Source organism: Antennarius striatus, chromosome 14 (assembly GCF_040054535.1).
Source record: "Antennarius striatus isolate MH-2024 chromosome 14, ASM4005453v1, whole genome shotgun sequence".
NCBI lineage: Eukaryota > Metazoa > Chordata > Actinopteri > Lophiiformes > Antennariidae > Antennarius > Antennarius striatus.
In genome coordinates, this window is record NC_090789.1 from 6,988,826 (window position 1) to 7,004,634 (window position 15,809).

Sequence of the window (15,809 nt, forward strand, 5' to 3'; positions counted from 1 at the left end):
GCTTAATTTTATTTCCTTTAAGTCTCACATTATTACCAGAAAGTTTTCCTCCTGAGGAAGAAATACAGCAGCAACTTGAACATGAGTCAACAGTGCAGCCCCCCTCACACACACACACACACACACCTCCCCCACTGAGACACGACAACTAGAACCTCGCAGACACCTGAGAGGGATGTTCAGTGATCCAAGCCAATCAGAGACCACCTGGAGGATCCATTACGGTGCACCATGGGATACCGACTCGGCGTCTCTGGGTGTGTGGATGAGTGTGTGACTAAGTGTGCGTGAGAGTTGCTTCCTGTTACAGCGTGAGAGCGCGTAAAAACAGGCAGGGACGCCAGCCAATATGTGGGAGACTTAAGTTTTCCACTCTGAAAATACACTTGGTGTGAAGTTTTGCATGTGATTAAAAATGTGAAAACAACCGCTCACTTTATTGTAACTCAACCTCATCAGCCAAACAACTTCAAAAAGTTCACTTCTCAAAAAATAAATACGAGTCATTCCATTAAGAACACGCTTTTAAAATACACGAGGTATTCTGATAGACGTTGAATTTTAATCAACTGTTTCAACATTTTGCATAAAAATTTAGTCGCTTTCCCAAACCAGGCGCTCCAATGACTCAGTTTTACTTGGCATAAAGACGAGATGGAAGGCAAGACAGCAAGTAGGGCTATGCTCAAGGTCTTTATGCTAAGCTAATCAGTGGCTAAGTTTATTTTAAATCAACAGGCACAAAAGCAGAATCAATCTTTTTGTATATATTTTGGTAATGAATATTTATAAAAATGGCAAATTATGTGAAATGTTTTTTTAAATATGAAGTAAATAATTATACAGTATATATATATATATTACTAAATTAAAGAGAACTTCAGTCATAAGACTGCGAGGCAGATCATATGCTTTATGATGCTCCTATATCAAACAAACATTTGCAGTCTTCAGCTGGAACGTGTCCTGCAGAGTTGATTTTTTTTTTTTTTGTCTGCTCGTTCATCTTGGTTTGGATTAAACGACATAAAACTAATATTTATTTTTGTGCGTGACTCAGCTGCTAACTAAAGAGTGGTCGGTCCTGGTGGTCCATCATAATGCAGCCACAGGTTTCAGAGGCAGTGAAGCTTCCTCATGCATTTGACTACACGAAATAACGTCTGTTAACACGGGAATATTTCAGTTCCTCCCAATTCTCACCACACCCCGCAAGTCCTCAAAAAAAAAAAAAAGGAGCGCCGGCCCAGAGGACAACCCGGATTCATTGGAGGTTCTACCACCACTTCTCAAACAGGATTCTGTCCTTTGGGAGTCTGAGGTCCACCAGGCTTTTTGAAAGGGTTTCTATCATGGGCGGCGGCCCGCACAGGAAGCACAGAGTCCTCTGTGGGTCCACATGAGCTTGCAACTCCTTCTCTGTGACCCTTCCACCTGGGGAGATAAAAGGCAAGGTGATTAATTCATCCACTCAGATATGACAGGAAGAACTTTGATGATGCCTGTTCTACATTATGAGCAATGAGTCTCAACAAAGAGACGCGGGTGGAACGTGACAGCCGCTCAACCCTAACCCTGCTAAACAAAGACAAGTATTTCCGTGTGGGAGTGGGAGCTGCTCACGTTTGAGAAACGACTGGAGATGCGGGTCGACATCTGTGCTCTGCTGCGTGACGTGGAACTCGCAGGAGAACTTGTCAGGGAACTCCCGACACGCCTCGATGATGGAGCTCTGGGAACACAGTGGGGGGGTAATAACAAGTTGAAGCTTCTCATTACATGCTGCAGCGCAACTGCAGGCAGATGCAGCAAGAATTGATTGTCCTGAGTTAGCGCGCAAAATAAATCCATCAAATAAGGACATACCTTAAAGAGCAGCTCCTCAGTGTTCTTGGCACTGTAGTAGAGGTGAATAGAGCCGATGTTATAGCTCCGCCCCCCGGAGGTGTGATTGACACGCAGCAAATCTATGCTGTGTAACAGTATCGAGTACAGCGGGTTGATCCCTACGCCGCCGGCCACCAGCAGCAGATCCACAGACGGGTCGGAAGGAGACGGATCGAAGAAGAAGTCGCCTCCGACACGCATGGCCACCTGGGAGCCAACTGTGCACTGTTGAGGGTGGGGTGGGGCGGGGATGACAAAAACAGCGAAAGTAGAGTTTCCCTTGTGCACAGACTAGAGCTGGGAAATTTAAAAGCATTAGTCGTCCGTGTTGGAGGACCAGGTGTACTTTTCTACAGTACTCCTGCTCCATTTCTGCAAATGTAACGCACTTATGGTCCCATGTGAAAATAGTGAACGTGATTCCACTCTCACCGTGGAGTGGATCCAGTGTGCCGGGGGATGTTTGGCATATTTGACGGCCAGTTCAACGATACACTCCCTCTGTAGCAAACCAGGGCTGGAGCACATGGAGAAACCTCCCACTGTCTCTACGCCGGGGATGAAGAAATCCACCCTGCACACACACACACACACACACACACACACACACACACACACACACACACATCCACAACACACAATTAATCAGTGAATATGTGAACTCTCTGATAAGGAGGCTACATTTTCACCAATTCTTTGTTGTCTGGGTTTTGTCTGACCCTGAAGCAGAAAAACATCCCAGCAGCATTAAACTGAAATCTCCATGCTTGACTATAGGTGCAGTATGGTTTTGGTAGAACGGCTGCATTTGGTTCCTCAATCCAAAGATTCTCCCTAAAGCTCTGAGGGTTATCAACGTATGTTGTTCAAAAATTCAGACAACAGCGGCTTTCACCTCCCAGGTCTGGATGAACCGGATGTCACGTTTGAACAGTGGAGCCGAGGAGACCGACCTCTACTGAGGTGAGAGAGTTCTGCAGTTCCTTTGGGCGTTTGGATCTTTTCTGACTTCCTGATTGAGTCTTTGCTGTGCTCTTGGAAGGTCAGTTACGTCTGGAAAGGTTCACAGGCTTCTCCATTTGTAGATAATGTGTTTCTCTGTGGATTTGTCAAGTCCAAGAACTTTAGAAATAGCTTTGTAAACATTACCAGACATGGTTATTCCATCTTCTTCTTCCTCATCGCCTCTGGAATTCTTTTGTTTTTGGCGTCGTGTGCTACTGACAGGACCAACGAATTCATGCTGCTGAAAATGGTCCATTTAAACGACCATTTGATTAACCAGTGCTGGTAGTAATCAGGTCCGGGTGTGTCTCACGCAGCTGCAGCCAGTTATTAATGCAGTTTAGTTGTCTTTGGCTTTAGATTCTATGGGGGGGGGGGCTCTTCACACCGGCCCAGGTGGTATTAGATATTTCCTCTGGATGAATCAATACAATCAGTATTTAAAACCTGTCTTTACTGAGGTTTCCTGCTGTTCATATTACATTTTATTGGAAAGACTGAACAAAAGTACATTAAAAACAAGTACAATCATTCAATCTGGGGCTTCGCCCTAATTATTGTTTTTCACAAAAATCTTACTGATGTGAACAGCTGACTTTACAGATCTCTAAAGAACAGTGAACTCAGTAGAACATGTTGAACTGAAGGTCACTGTGTGAATGAAGGTGGCGTGGTGCCCTTTGACCTCATATAGGGGGGGGGGGCAGCCTGTTCCAAAACACAAGTAGAACAAAACCAGACCAGATGGAAAGTTGCCTGCTAGTAAATTTAAACAAAGTGTAGCGTCCCAGACTTACATCCAACATTTGTCTATCAACAAGCAAAGCCAAGTACCCCCTGAGGAAAACAGCAATTCTGAACAGTTAGTCTAGTGTTCCACCAACACAATGACCCACTGTTACACTAGAGAAACACACCGACTCCTCAAATCTCAGAGGCATCATAAATATGGATCTACTGTGAAGACACACACATATGTTCCACCCACCTCTTTCTCCTTCTCCTCATCCTCCTTTCCCACCTGGAGACGAACAATTAAACAGTGCCTTTTTCTCAGAAACACTGAAACTCAAGGATTTCCATTTATTTACATTCATTATCAGGCTCCGCAGGGCAACAGGCTGCCAGTTTTATATCTCACCACCGCCCACGTACAGTATGGGCCCGTGTACATATACAGCATGTGCACTGTGCACAAATTAGCATTGGAAGCACTAACTGATAGAAACATGCTCAAAAAAACAAGCTCTGCTATCAAATTTTTTTTTTAACGTGCCATTAGGATTTTAGGAATCAGTGAAAGTTGGCTTGAAATCTTTAACATTTCTCAGTGGTTTGAACCAGTCAGAAAAAAAGCCTCAGAGTCTCAAGCACCTTTTAAATAAAAGCTACAAACGCACGTGTAAATCAAATCAGCGCGGGCAGCAACTTCACACACAAACATCAGAAAACAACTTTTCCATCCATCCATCCATCTTCCACCGCTTATCCGGAATCGGGTCGCGGGGGCAGCAGCTTCAACAGGGAGCCCCAAACTTCCCTTTTAAAGAATTTAAATATTTGTTTTTGTCAGATGTGATACATTCTTTCTATGATCAACAGCGTTGAAATGGATCACGTGCTGAATTGTTATTTAGGATTTTTAAATCTTGTTTACTGCAGAAGTTTTGTGAGAGAAAAACTGAGAACAGCAGTCCAGTGGCAAGAACACAAAATTTAAACACAATGCTGCCACCATGTGGTGATTTTCAGCACTGCAGGCGCTGTGACCAGGTTGTGGAACACTTCAATAATGCTTTTGGGAATCTGGTGATAAAACGTTTCTAGATCAGACCTGGGAGTTCATAACACATTTGTACACAAAGTCTTTGTTTTAGGCATTGACTAAACATCTAAATATTTTTCCTTTACAGACTTTACTTAAAATAACTTTAATCTTTTTCAGCTAGTAGATTCATCAAACTATTTTAGCACTTAATTTGAAAGTATAAATTACATGTTGTGTTAGTTGTGTAGTACAAATATGAATAAAGTGAGATGAGTTAAACACAGAAAGCAGCACTATCCCTTCAGTGTTGCCTAACACTGCCTCAGAGATGTGGAATTTTTCGATTTGAACCTTTGACTGAGAAATGAAGTAAAACTGCAAATAACAATGACAAAAAAATACATAGAAAGTTGAAGAAAGAATTTCTTTCCTTAATTTAACAAAACAATGAGTTGTTATCAACTCACCACTGTCCAGCTTTGAAACTGAAGTCTGGATGGACAGCTATTCTCAAACGTTTCACCGTCTCCGACTCACTCACGATACCGCACACCTGAGCTGGAAACAGAGCCTGTGTCCGGCAGCCAGGAAAAAACAAATTATTACATAAGAAAAGATTTTAATAAACAATCCATAACCTAAAGACTGACTTCCATTCAACAACGCAGGTATTAGACGTAGGCTGATTTGCTCAGAAATGGACTTACATTCTGTCTGTAGTTGCTTGCTGTCCTCTCCAGATGATCCATTTGTCTTTTGGACGACATATTTCTTCTAATAAGAAGCAGAAAAATGTTGTCACTTCTCTTGTGTGTCAAACACTTTGAAATGAAGCCTTAGCGTGTAAGCCAAGTTGACTTTGCCCTCATTGTCAGTAAGTAACAATGAGCTTAAAGAGCCAGTTCACCAAAACCACAGCTGTGTGGGGCAGGTGAGCCAGTAGGGAGGGTGTACATTTGTGTTCAGGGATGGTGGACTGTGATGCTTGTATTGTGTGTTTTACATAACAGCTGGAAATACAATTTCACTTGTGAGGTTGAATTAAACAATAACTTCCTCGTCAGGCTCCCTGGAGTGACCATCAAGGACACCCACACTAAACTTTCTGGGTGAACCTCACCTTGTGCCGCAGACGGGACCCCGCAGCCGGCAGAGGAGACCGGCGGCCGGACAGGACAAGCCGAAGCTTCGGGCAGCGGACGACACGAACCTCGGGATGCTCATCGCGACCGGGGCTGACGTGAGGAAACAGCAGAAGACATCCGGCGTTAGCTGTCTAAGACGACCGTGTTTCTCCTCTCTTTCCCGAATGGAACTTAGGTAAAGACGGAAAAGGTGCACTTAAACCTTTTAAATCACCTCTGCAACAGACTCCTTCATCACGCCATTCAGAGTGAAAGTTAAACATTAACTAAACGCCACACAACTATTCTTCAAGACGTCACCATCCTGCCTCAAACCAGTTCGCTAGCTAAAGCCGGTACAAGGTAACGCCGGTGTTTATACTTACAGACAACCACACAACATCCCCACCAAAAACTACGAGCTGCCAGTTTATTTTTCTTACCGGAAAAAGATGACGGAATATTTTTTGTCAAACTAGTTTGATTTTGTTCACTCGTGTCGTCAGGACAACCTTGGTTCTGTCATGATTACATGACAGGAACGACAATTTTTGGTCTTCTTCTTCTTCTTCTTCTTCTTCTTTCCTCAGGCTTTTCTTCTTCTTTGAATTGTACAGTTGTTGTTTTTTACTGCAGTAGCGCCATCTTCTGGTAGATCGACTCATAGCGCCCAGAATTGCGCGACAAAATATGGGAGCTGATCTCCATGTCTGTGAATGAATGCTAGACGCCATCTGGTGGTCAGTAGCAGACAGTGCGTGTTTTGTGGTGAGGAGCAGGTTTAATTCCAGAACTCTCAAAGCAACTGGGCTGCTTTGCCAATATGTTCCCTACTACAAAATTTAAATCGATGTCTGGGATTGCAGTCAGGCCCTCCCAATATATCCATCTGGCATGAGTTTTCCATGTTTATGTAATCTATATTTCAATACAGCGACAATGTTTCACAGATTGGTAGTTGGTATTATCGTTCTGCTACTGATGCTCTACTGCTGTGTGTGGGAACAAATGTCTGTTTGCAGTGTGTAACCTAGAGTGTCAAGCTTTATGAGACTTTCTTTTCCAAAAGTGGTGGAATTAAATAGCTATTCACACTTTCATAAAAATAAAGGTGTTTTACTTTCTGTTCCATTAAATTTCATTTGTTGCTTTACTTGTCTTGGAACAAAATATTTAGCAGGCCAAATTGTTAAAATACTTAAGAATTAGATATTGGATGGTGGTATGTGGTGGCTTCAGTGGTAAGATGGAGTTAATTAAAACTATAAGGTGATGTGTGGTTGTATTTCTGTTCTTCAGGTATTACAAAGAAATATAGATTATTAAAACAGTAACAGTTTCCAAAGGGCTAGTTAGTAGTGGGTCAAGTTAGTGCCTGGTTAGACAACCAAATCATTCCCTGCCCCCTTCTGTCTCTCACACTCATCGTTCTCTTTCTATGCGTGTGTGTGCATGAACATATTGTTATATGTTTACATCTGTGCATCCTATTTGTTTTTGTTCTGTATGTGATAAGATTAGCATTTGAGATAAGCACACAAAATGTAAAATAAATGATTTATGAATAACTTTTGTGTTCATAAATGTGTAATCTTCAGTGTCTACGACCAAAGGTTCTGGTGAATGTCAGTTGCTTCCCTCATGAAGCTCATGAAATTCATTCTAGTCGCATAGACAGTGCAACTGAAATGCTCTTTTAAAATTCCTGCATGTAAAGATGTTTACATGTGATGTAACCTGTGTTTAAAGGTCCACACATGCTTGTCTGACAAGGAAACTGTGTTTCTGCTAGTGTGTCATTTCTACCTTTATTGAGGTACAGCAGCCACCTGTTTCCTCTCAGAGGCTTAGCTCAGCTGACTCTACCAGTCTGACTGGCTGCTTTCTTATTCTCTTTCCCATGAGTAGCACACCTTGGTTTAACCTGTTGTTCAGTACAATGACAAAAAGGGATTTTCAAGTTTATCATTTCACAAAGACTGACTGGACTCGTACGCACATGCCACGTGAGTTTACCGTCATCACAGGTAAGCACATACGTGTGCAGCGGCACGCAGTCCAAACAGTGTGCATCACAGTCAACTACTGGTAAGAATTTAGCAGGGGCAGTTCTAGGGTAAATCCTAACCCCAGAGGTAGGATGGATGTTTTGGCATGCAGAATTTTTTTGTTGCCATGACTACACAAAGAAGGCTAAAAATGCACATGGCAGAGAATGGTCCCAGTAACATTCCTACATATAAAACATTACTAATTTTCATCATTTCATCATTTGTGCAACATTGAAGACCTCAAAAAAAGTTATGGCTTGGCTTTTACCAGCATTTATAATTAAAGCGACGAGGCAAAGGACGGAAAAAATTGTTTCAATAACTATGATGGAAGGAGACACAATACAATATAACATAAATATAGACACAATAATATTAAACACTAAATAAATCTATCTATCTACCTGTTTGGCTCGATCCTGTTAAATGCTATTTATATTTCAAATCTCTGTTTTATTCTAGGATCACCTGTGTCTTATGTAAGTTCTAATCTAAGTCTTTCTGTCTGTTAGGTCTATTGAAATTTTTATCAACTCTTTTTAGTTTGAAGAACTAAAGTGGTCATCAGAGATACTGCAGTAAGACACCATTATAATTCCTAAATATACTCAGACTAGAATGCAATTATCCATTGAAGGCAATATCAGATCAATTAGTGAAGTTCAATGTGTAAAAATAAAACAGTAAAATAAAAGTGCTCAGTCCTCGTGTTAACTCTTCTCAGGGTAAATGATTTGCATTGCATATTGCAATTAATTCTACTGAGATCCAAGTGCTTTTATTTTTTTTTAAATCTTAAATGACACAAACAGAAAATGCTTTACAATTTGTGACACTATCATTCACAAATTCCACCTGTCTGAGATTTTTTTCCAAACACTACAGGCAAAACAGAGTTCAGCATTCCTTAAAGGTAAGTCCTTTAGTCATCTAAAATACTGGAAGTATTTTGTCTGGGAGGCTTTTTTCATGAACCAAACTGATTTCATGATACCTACATGCTTTAAATGCTTCAGATCTGAGTCTTCCTCACTAATTCAGAATAAGCATTTACAGAATCCTCAGACCGCTTGCTATCTGTCTGTTCTTCATCTTCCTCACTGGTCTGCTCTGTCTGAACTGAGCAGCAACGTCCACCAGAAGAATGAATGTTCATTTAGCTACTCTAAGCCTTTGATTTGAATATGACCGTACATCTAACAGGCCTGTCAATCCAAGACCAAATAAAACACACTGCCCAAGACCTTAACATTCAACTTTTTTGCCACATTTGATATAATCCCCTCAAAGAACTAGTACAATAATAGGATGGTTTACCCTCACATCACTGTTAAAACAAATAATTATTCATGCAATCTGTGGTTGAAGAATCATTTTAGAGATAGACAGAAACAGATGGTAGATTATGCTATGCCCTATTTCAATCTCAAACTACAGTTTCTATTAGTTTTCTGCAAACATTCCCCACATACCTCGTTGTCTCACTGTAGGATTACTCACATTTCACCCTGAGGAAATCCTTCATTACCGACTGGCACATGTCCAGTGAAACGTCGCGCTCTCGTGGAAGAGAGACTCATATTCATAGTTCAGTTTTATAAAAAAAATATTTTAAAAAGTCTCAGCTTGGATGTTTTCTTTATCTGGTCTGGTTGAAGTTAATGATCTACTTTCAGAGAGACTACCTGTGTTTAATGGGGAGGAGAGCAGATATGAGATGGAAAACATGTGTTGGAGAAATGGAGAAGTGAGGAAACACTGTAATGTTGTTTAGACCAGAAAAACCCCTATGTATAAAAAAATTTACAAAGATCAATAAGTTCCAGATTCTTAAATGTGGAGCTTAATTTATTATTGAGAATAGATTTGGGTTTTATTCTCTGGACAACTCTTAACATCACCCAAGATTCTGAGAAATTGTGTGCAACAATTTGCAGATTTTTTTACAGACTAAATAAATATTAAATAATGTATCCATTAAAAATAGAATATATTAATTATTGCAAAAAAATATGACTTGAAATTGTAAAACATTCATCTTTAGGGGCATCTGCATGGCCTGTAATGTTTTAGCATCCATTTGAATCACACTTACCTGTAGGTGAAGCAGGCAGGATAAAGTGAAGACATTCTGCATCAGGTGAAAAGAGGAAATACAGCTACGAAGTTTCGGCTGTGATGGTAGATGGGAGGAGATGGAATCTCACCACTTTGCTAGCACTGAGTGCTGACAAGGAAGCGGCACACATTCCTGTTGATGCAAAAACTTTCATGCTAAATGATTGAGGGAGAGGACAAAGGAGATTCCTCGATTCCTCCCTCCTCCCTCTGATTTTTTCTTATCTCAGCAGAGACATGCTTTCACCTGCTGGTATCGAAACCCTTTCCTTCATTCCAAGTGCATACTAAGAAAAACAGTCTGTCTGAACAAAAACGTCACTACTATGATATTTAATTCCAGTAATTACGAAGATCTGGTGACACTTTGAAACTTGGCTTTAGAACGATAAATAATGTATGGAGGGGGAAAAAAAGACGTTTTTATTCTTATTTAAGTTTAAAAAAGTAAAAAAGTATTTGTGCATGCTTTACAGTTCAGGTTTTTGGTGAATTTAGGGAAATATTACTTTTCTATATTTTATATGCAAATTATACAGTATATACAAATTATATCAAGTTTCATAATGAGATTGCAGATTTAATCTGACTTTTTTAATCATTTTTTAAATATTAATCCTTAATCTCATCACGTAAAACACCATCAATTATAGTAAAAACTAATTAATTACATGACGAAAGTACCCATGTAGCAACCACTTTCTAATACTGCTTATATCAATTTTGATTAACCTAAGTTATGAATCACCAAAGAAACTATGCTCAGTGACCATTCATGCTGCAGGGCATGTGGTCAATCTAGGTATTTGGATAATTTAAGTGAAGGCCATGCGATCATTAAGTTGTTGCCTTTCAATTGAAAATAACGCAGAGCTGTTTTAAGTAAAAGTTAAATATTAGGAAGAAAATCTACCAAGATATTAAAGTTAAAATGGCACATTTAGCATTTTTAAATGTGACATTATCAAATAATTAATCAATTGTGAATATTTGCGTAAAGTGACAAAAATCAATGATAATTTAGCTCTTCATTTCTAAATTATTTTTTAATGTTATACCCCCAACCCACCCCCAAGCGTTGCATAAAGCATTTAAAATATTCGACACCTCTGCCAACCTAAAGTGGATTACATTATGAGAAGAATTTGGGTTTGAACACAGATTTTGCAACATCTTTTTCACTTTCTTTATCTTTTAAACAAAAAGTTTATCACATAGAAGCAGGTCCACTGACCACTGAAATTGTCCGTTCACTTCTAGAACTGAGATGGGGTAGAAACACCAATCTACCAACATACAGGTGAGAAGATGTTTTAAAACCCTCCATACATCTGTGAAAGGTAAGAATTATAGGAGCATTATGAAAAGCAAATCCGGATCTGCAACATAGGATGTATTTTTGTTGGTAACTAATAACAACAAAACATCCCAATAGAATGCAGGGCCAGTGAATTAATAGTTATTTATTTTTGGCATAGGAAGATCCTGATGACAACACCATGACGCCATCACCACGTGTTCCGTCCCTTCTGTGTTTGTCTGTATTTATGACAGGAGCATCAGTGCTGGAAACCCAGTCCCTCAGTAATTCCCACACATCCTAATGTTTTTTGTTTTTTTTTTAATAAATGGAACCCTTATCCTGGGCAGTAAATGATGAACCACGTGGGCGCGCTGGAGTCAGACACACAGAAGTAGAAAACTAACGATCCCTTCCAGGTGATCTGGAGGCGGACGCATCCGGACGCATGGTTGGGACTGGCGCCAGGCCAAACTGCTTCCCCTCATTTATTATTGTGAATTTACCACCAGCAACAATTTGCACGTCTGGTGCGGCCACGTCCCGACGCGGGACACCTGTGACGACACAGGTTGACGTCGCAGCTACAATAACGCGCAACCTGTTTTTTTTTTTTTTCACCTGAGCAACCGCATGACAGTCACAGGCGCTCATTGTTCGGGTAATAAACTGTAGCTGGGGTTGGGTTCTGCTGATACAAAGACATTTTTTTTTTGTCTTCCACTGAAGAGTCTTAAGCTTCCCATAGGCTATGTTGCCAGGCAACCTCAGGCCCCACCCACCATTACAGTGGCTTCGACTGAGCGAGGCTCACGTGACACGCAGCGCGCCTTCATCCAATCAGAAGCGAGTACAGGTGTATCGAGATGAGAGTTTCGAAGGCGGAAACCTGCTGGTTGAGTGGACGAAAGCCGCTCCTTAGAAATGTGTCAGTTGTTTCAGGACTTTTCTCCAAAACTGACGAAGATTTTTTTTTTTTTTCACGACAGCAACAAAAAGAATAATTAAACTGTTAGTCGGTGGGAGATGTGAGGAGGCGGGACACCTGGATGGTGCGTGAAATGGATACTTGCGTGACACTTTGAAGGGGTTCATTGCTGTTTTCCACCACTGAAGAAGAAGAAGAAGAAGACACTGACCTGTGGATTTAGATCTCAGCGTATCCATAGGTGGAACATTAACACTTGACACCTTGTCTTGGGTCCACAACACCAGTTGTTTCGCGGGTGAGTGTTCAGAGTGGGTTTTACGCATTGTTCACCTGTGAATCACGGCTGCTGTTTGCTCCCTACGTTGTCACGACTCATTAAACCTGTTTTACAGAAAGGGTAATCAGAGTTACACTGTTTAGTTTTTTTTTCCCCCCCTTGGAATCAGTTGGAAGGAGGTTGTTTTATCAGTGAGAAATGCTGATATATACGGAGAGGCAGCATAAAGTCTCAATGAAAGTATTTCAATTTGATAGGGCAAGAGATGCAAATAGAGAAATGGATATCTGATGAGGGCATCAGGGTATTATAGTGATAGGTGATCCTTCCCTAACAATGCAAAAGCTGAGGTGAATGTTGCAGCTACAGCTGATTTTCTGATGACATCTCATTTGATGACGCTCTCCTCCCACCAGGCGAAAGATGACGACAGAAAGGGCCAAATGGTGGAAAGCGTTCCTGCCAAAGAAGAAGTCTGGAGGTTCCAAGGACCCCGCTGCAGCTCACACCTTTGACCCAGACTTTGACCCTTTCGCACAGCCCGAGAAGCATATAGATCCCCCTTCGACAGCCAGCCACCCCAGCGGTGACCAACCCAAACAAACTCAGTGCGAGCCCAACAACACCTCCAGCCACTACTCCGACGATACCTACGACGACTCCAAGCTGGATTCGTTATTCAACGAGCAGTCGTGCCGCAGGAACATGAAGGTGTCACGCTCAGGGCGGTTTAAGGAGAAGCGGCGGGCCCGTTCAACCCTCCCCTTGCAGGAGAAAGACACAGAGATTTGTGAGGACAAACGGTGAGGGGAGGAGAAGAAGATGATGAAAGACTGCTTCATCCAGACGCTTTAAGTAAAGAAGGATTTAGGTACATGAAGATACTTCATTCTTTGGAGGCATACCTGTGTACTTGATAGCTGCTGTATTTTGGGTAGGGTGGTGTTGAAGATGACAAGGAACGTTCAACCTTTAGCCCAGAACTGGTAGGAATAATGTTGTGTTACGTGAAATATTTTTAAATTGAATAATTTTGTTTGTGGACTTGGGCCAGGGGACCACAGTGATCGGAAAATGTTTTATAGTTGTTCTTGATGATGGTTGATGAACCATCTTGAACAACATCCCATAATCATCCTCCCCAGAATGGATGCAATACAAATGTAGTTTGATATGTAAATGATGCCCCTTCTGTGTGCTTCAATATTTGGCAACGACCTAATGTGACTTTTAAAGAAAGCACAATCTTTCCGTTTTCTCTCCCTACACCAGATAAAGTGTGAAATGCTTTGGGATTTAATATTGTGTATATGATGTTTACACTTTCATAATGTTTTATGATGAAGAATGTTCCTTTTTAAAAATGTTTTTAAAAGGGGTTAGAGGATATTTATGAAGGTATAAAAAGGACTTTGTTTTCATGTGTGATTTTTAAAAAAAAAATCAATTTGATGGATCAAATTAAGGCTTTTAGTCTGACACACAGCAAAATGTGGCAGAATGAAGGATGGCGTCCTGTCCACATGACGGAGCAGGTCTGCTGAAGACAGAATCAGGAGCTTTGCGTTTTGCTTTGCAGTGATTACTGTACGTTTGTGATTTAAATGAAGGCAAAATATGAGTAATAAACTGGGAACTGCTTCAACTGAGAGTGCATGTGCTTCATTAGTCTGTTTCATCGCAGAGGTTTCAACATGGATAAGACAAGGAAACTAAGAAAACTTGTTTTATGTTTGATATAGTCGCACTGAAAAGAAAAAGAAAGATATTTTACTGTTAAAGGGTGACAAAAAAAAAGTTAAAACCAAATATGTGCAACTCACAACAAGAAAATTAGTTTTTTGTTTGTGTGTGTGTGTGTGTGTGTTTGTGTGTGTCATTCCCAGACATAATTATAATTATCAGGTAAAAGGTGCATACCTGGTTAGTTTGTCACTTCTGAGGTGTGTGTGTGTGTGTGTCTGTAACAGTGTTTATATTACAGGATTATGACTGATGCACCATTGATGGTTTGTTTATACGTCACTTTTTGAAACTCAAATGAGATTCATGAACATAGACTAGATAGACTCGGAGAGTAAAAAAACCTCCACTAATGCAGGTAAAACAGCCAGTCCAGAGCATTTTTTTAACCACCTTCTGTGACATATTGAAATATATCGCTGGTAGAATAGTGTTCTTTAATTTCTAAGGGAATAATTCATGGATTTTGATAAATCTTCATTAAAAAATAGGACCTATTCAGAGGAGTTGGTGTTTATGAGTGCTATAAAACACTCATAAAATTCTGGTTATAACACATAAAATATATTTTTCCAAAGTGTATTCAGGGTGAATGGTTACTGGGCCATATGTCTGATATTAGATGAGGCTTGACTGAATGAAATGAGACTGTTGGGCCTTGACGAAGATACACGCCCTCCCGAGTGTCATTCTAGTTATTAGTTTTTCAACCACAACAATATTTCACTAATGGCGGCTTCCTTCAGGATCCAGCTCAGTAACTTTTAAATATATCTCAAGTTTGTCATGTAATTGCCGCAAGTCTATTATTATTATCTGTTATTTTACAGTAGGGAATTTCCCTTGATCTATGTGAATTGAAACCAGAATATTACTGCATACATATAATCCTGTGGTGTGGGGAAGTAATCTTATGATTTTATCCTGACCATTGAAGGTATTCTGAATGACATTAGATAGAAAAACGCAAAATGATCATTATAAAAATGATGAAGATGGTGATGATCGCCAACAACAACCTTGGATGACCTTTCCGAAAATATCTTCCAGACATCAGGTATCCTGCTCTCCAATGAACATGTAGCAGATGACACTGATTTATTTAAAATGCAAAAACAATAGGGGGGTGCGACAAAACTTAGTCCTCTAGGTCAGTGCGTGTGTGTGTGTGTGTGTGTGTGTGTGTGTGTGTGTGTGTTTATGTATGTGATACGGCCTGTATACTGTATATGTGTGTGCAAACATATAACTGTGGAAAATAATTTCCACACAGGGATCACTATACGTTTAATACTGTACTGTACTCGTTAAAAAAAATTGAGGAGTTGTAATGCCCTATTTTCAACACGAGGGGGCGCAAACGCCACACAACGAAAGAAATAAGTTTGAGTTACACAAAAAACCTTTTAAAAAAAATAAAACTAAAGGACGCGCAGACTTCTGTTGAACGGAACCAGTTGTTCTGTATGCGTGGTATTTATTTTCCCTTAAATATATCACCTATAAGGTGAGAGAACCCAACTTCACCTATCAGTCGAGTGGATGACCCACGTCCTCATTGGCTCGTCGCGCCGCGCGTGGATGGGAAGGTGTGGCCTTGTCCTC

At 40.5% G+C, this 15,809-nt stretch overlaps 2 protein-coding genes across 4 annotated transcripts; one reads left to right on the top strand and one right to left on the bottom strand.

Annotated features, from left to right (window-relative positions):
- Positions 1 to 7: 7 nt before the first annotated feature.
- On the bottom strand, positions 8 to 6,382 carry oxnad1 (oxidoreductase NAD-binding domain containing 1). Of its 3 annotated transcripts, none has more exons than XM_068333277.1 (8): positions 6,228 to 6,382; positions 5,781 to 5,895; positions 5,368 to 5,431; positions 5,128 to 5,231; positions 2,320 to 2,461; positions 1,867 to 2,112; positions 1,624 to 1,732; positions 8 to 1,434 (listed from the first exon to the last, which is right to left on the bottom strand). In XM_068333277.1, exons 2-8 carry the CDS (start codon positions 5,882 to 5,884, stop codon positions 1,277 to 1,279), a joined length of 927 nt encoding a protein of 308 aa, XP_068189378.1. In that variant the 5' UTR covers positions 5,885 to 5,895; positions 6,228 to 6,382; the 3' UTR covers positions 8 to 1,276. The 3 variants fall into 3 exon arrangements, with proteins under 3 accessions (XP_068189378.1, XP_068189376.1, XP_068189377.1); XM_068333275.1 differs by having other exon boundaries at positions 5,368 to 5,434; XM_068333276.1 differs by having other exon boundaries at positions 5,368 to 5,434; positions 5,781 to 5,975; positions 6,228 to 6,359.
- A 5,535-nt stretch (positions 6,383 to 11,917) lies between these two features.
- Positions 11,918 to 14,088, top strand: LOC137607654 (proline-rich protein 15-like). The gene is made up of 2 exons (XM_068333559.1): positions 11,918 to 12,479; positions 12,878 to 14,088. The coding sequence occupies exon 2, from the start codon at positions 12,885 to 12,887 to the stop codon at positions 13,266 to 13,268; it is 384 nt and encodes a 127-aa protein (XP_068189660.1). The 5' UTR covers positions 11,918 to 12,479; positions 12,878 to 12,884; the 3' UTR covers positions 13,269 to 14,088.
- The last annotated feature ends 1,721 nt before the right edge of the window (positions 14,089 to 15,809 follow it).

Coding starts and splice junctions, on each gene's coding strand:
- oxnad1 (XM_068333275.1), bottom strand. CDS start 5,884: ATGAGCATCCCGAGGTTCGTGTCGTCCGCTGCCCGAAGCTTCGGCTTG. Junction 5,232..5,367: donor CAAGCAACTACAGACAGAAT/GTAAGTCCATTT, acceptor TGCCGGACACAG/GCTCTGTTTCCAGCTCAGGT. Junction 2,113..2,319: donor CACACTGGATCCACTCCACG/GTGAGAGTGGAA, acceptor CACCCTCAACAG/TGCACAGTTGGCTCCCAGGT.
- LOC137607654 (XM_068333559.1), top strand. CDS start 12,885: ATGACGACAGAAAGGGCCAAATGGTGGAAAGCGTTCCTGCCAAAGAAG.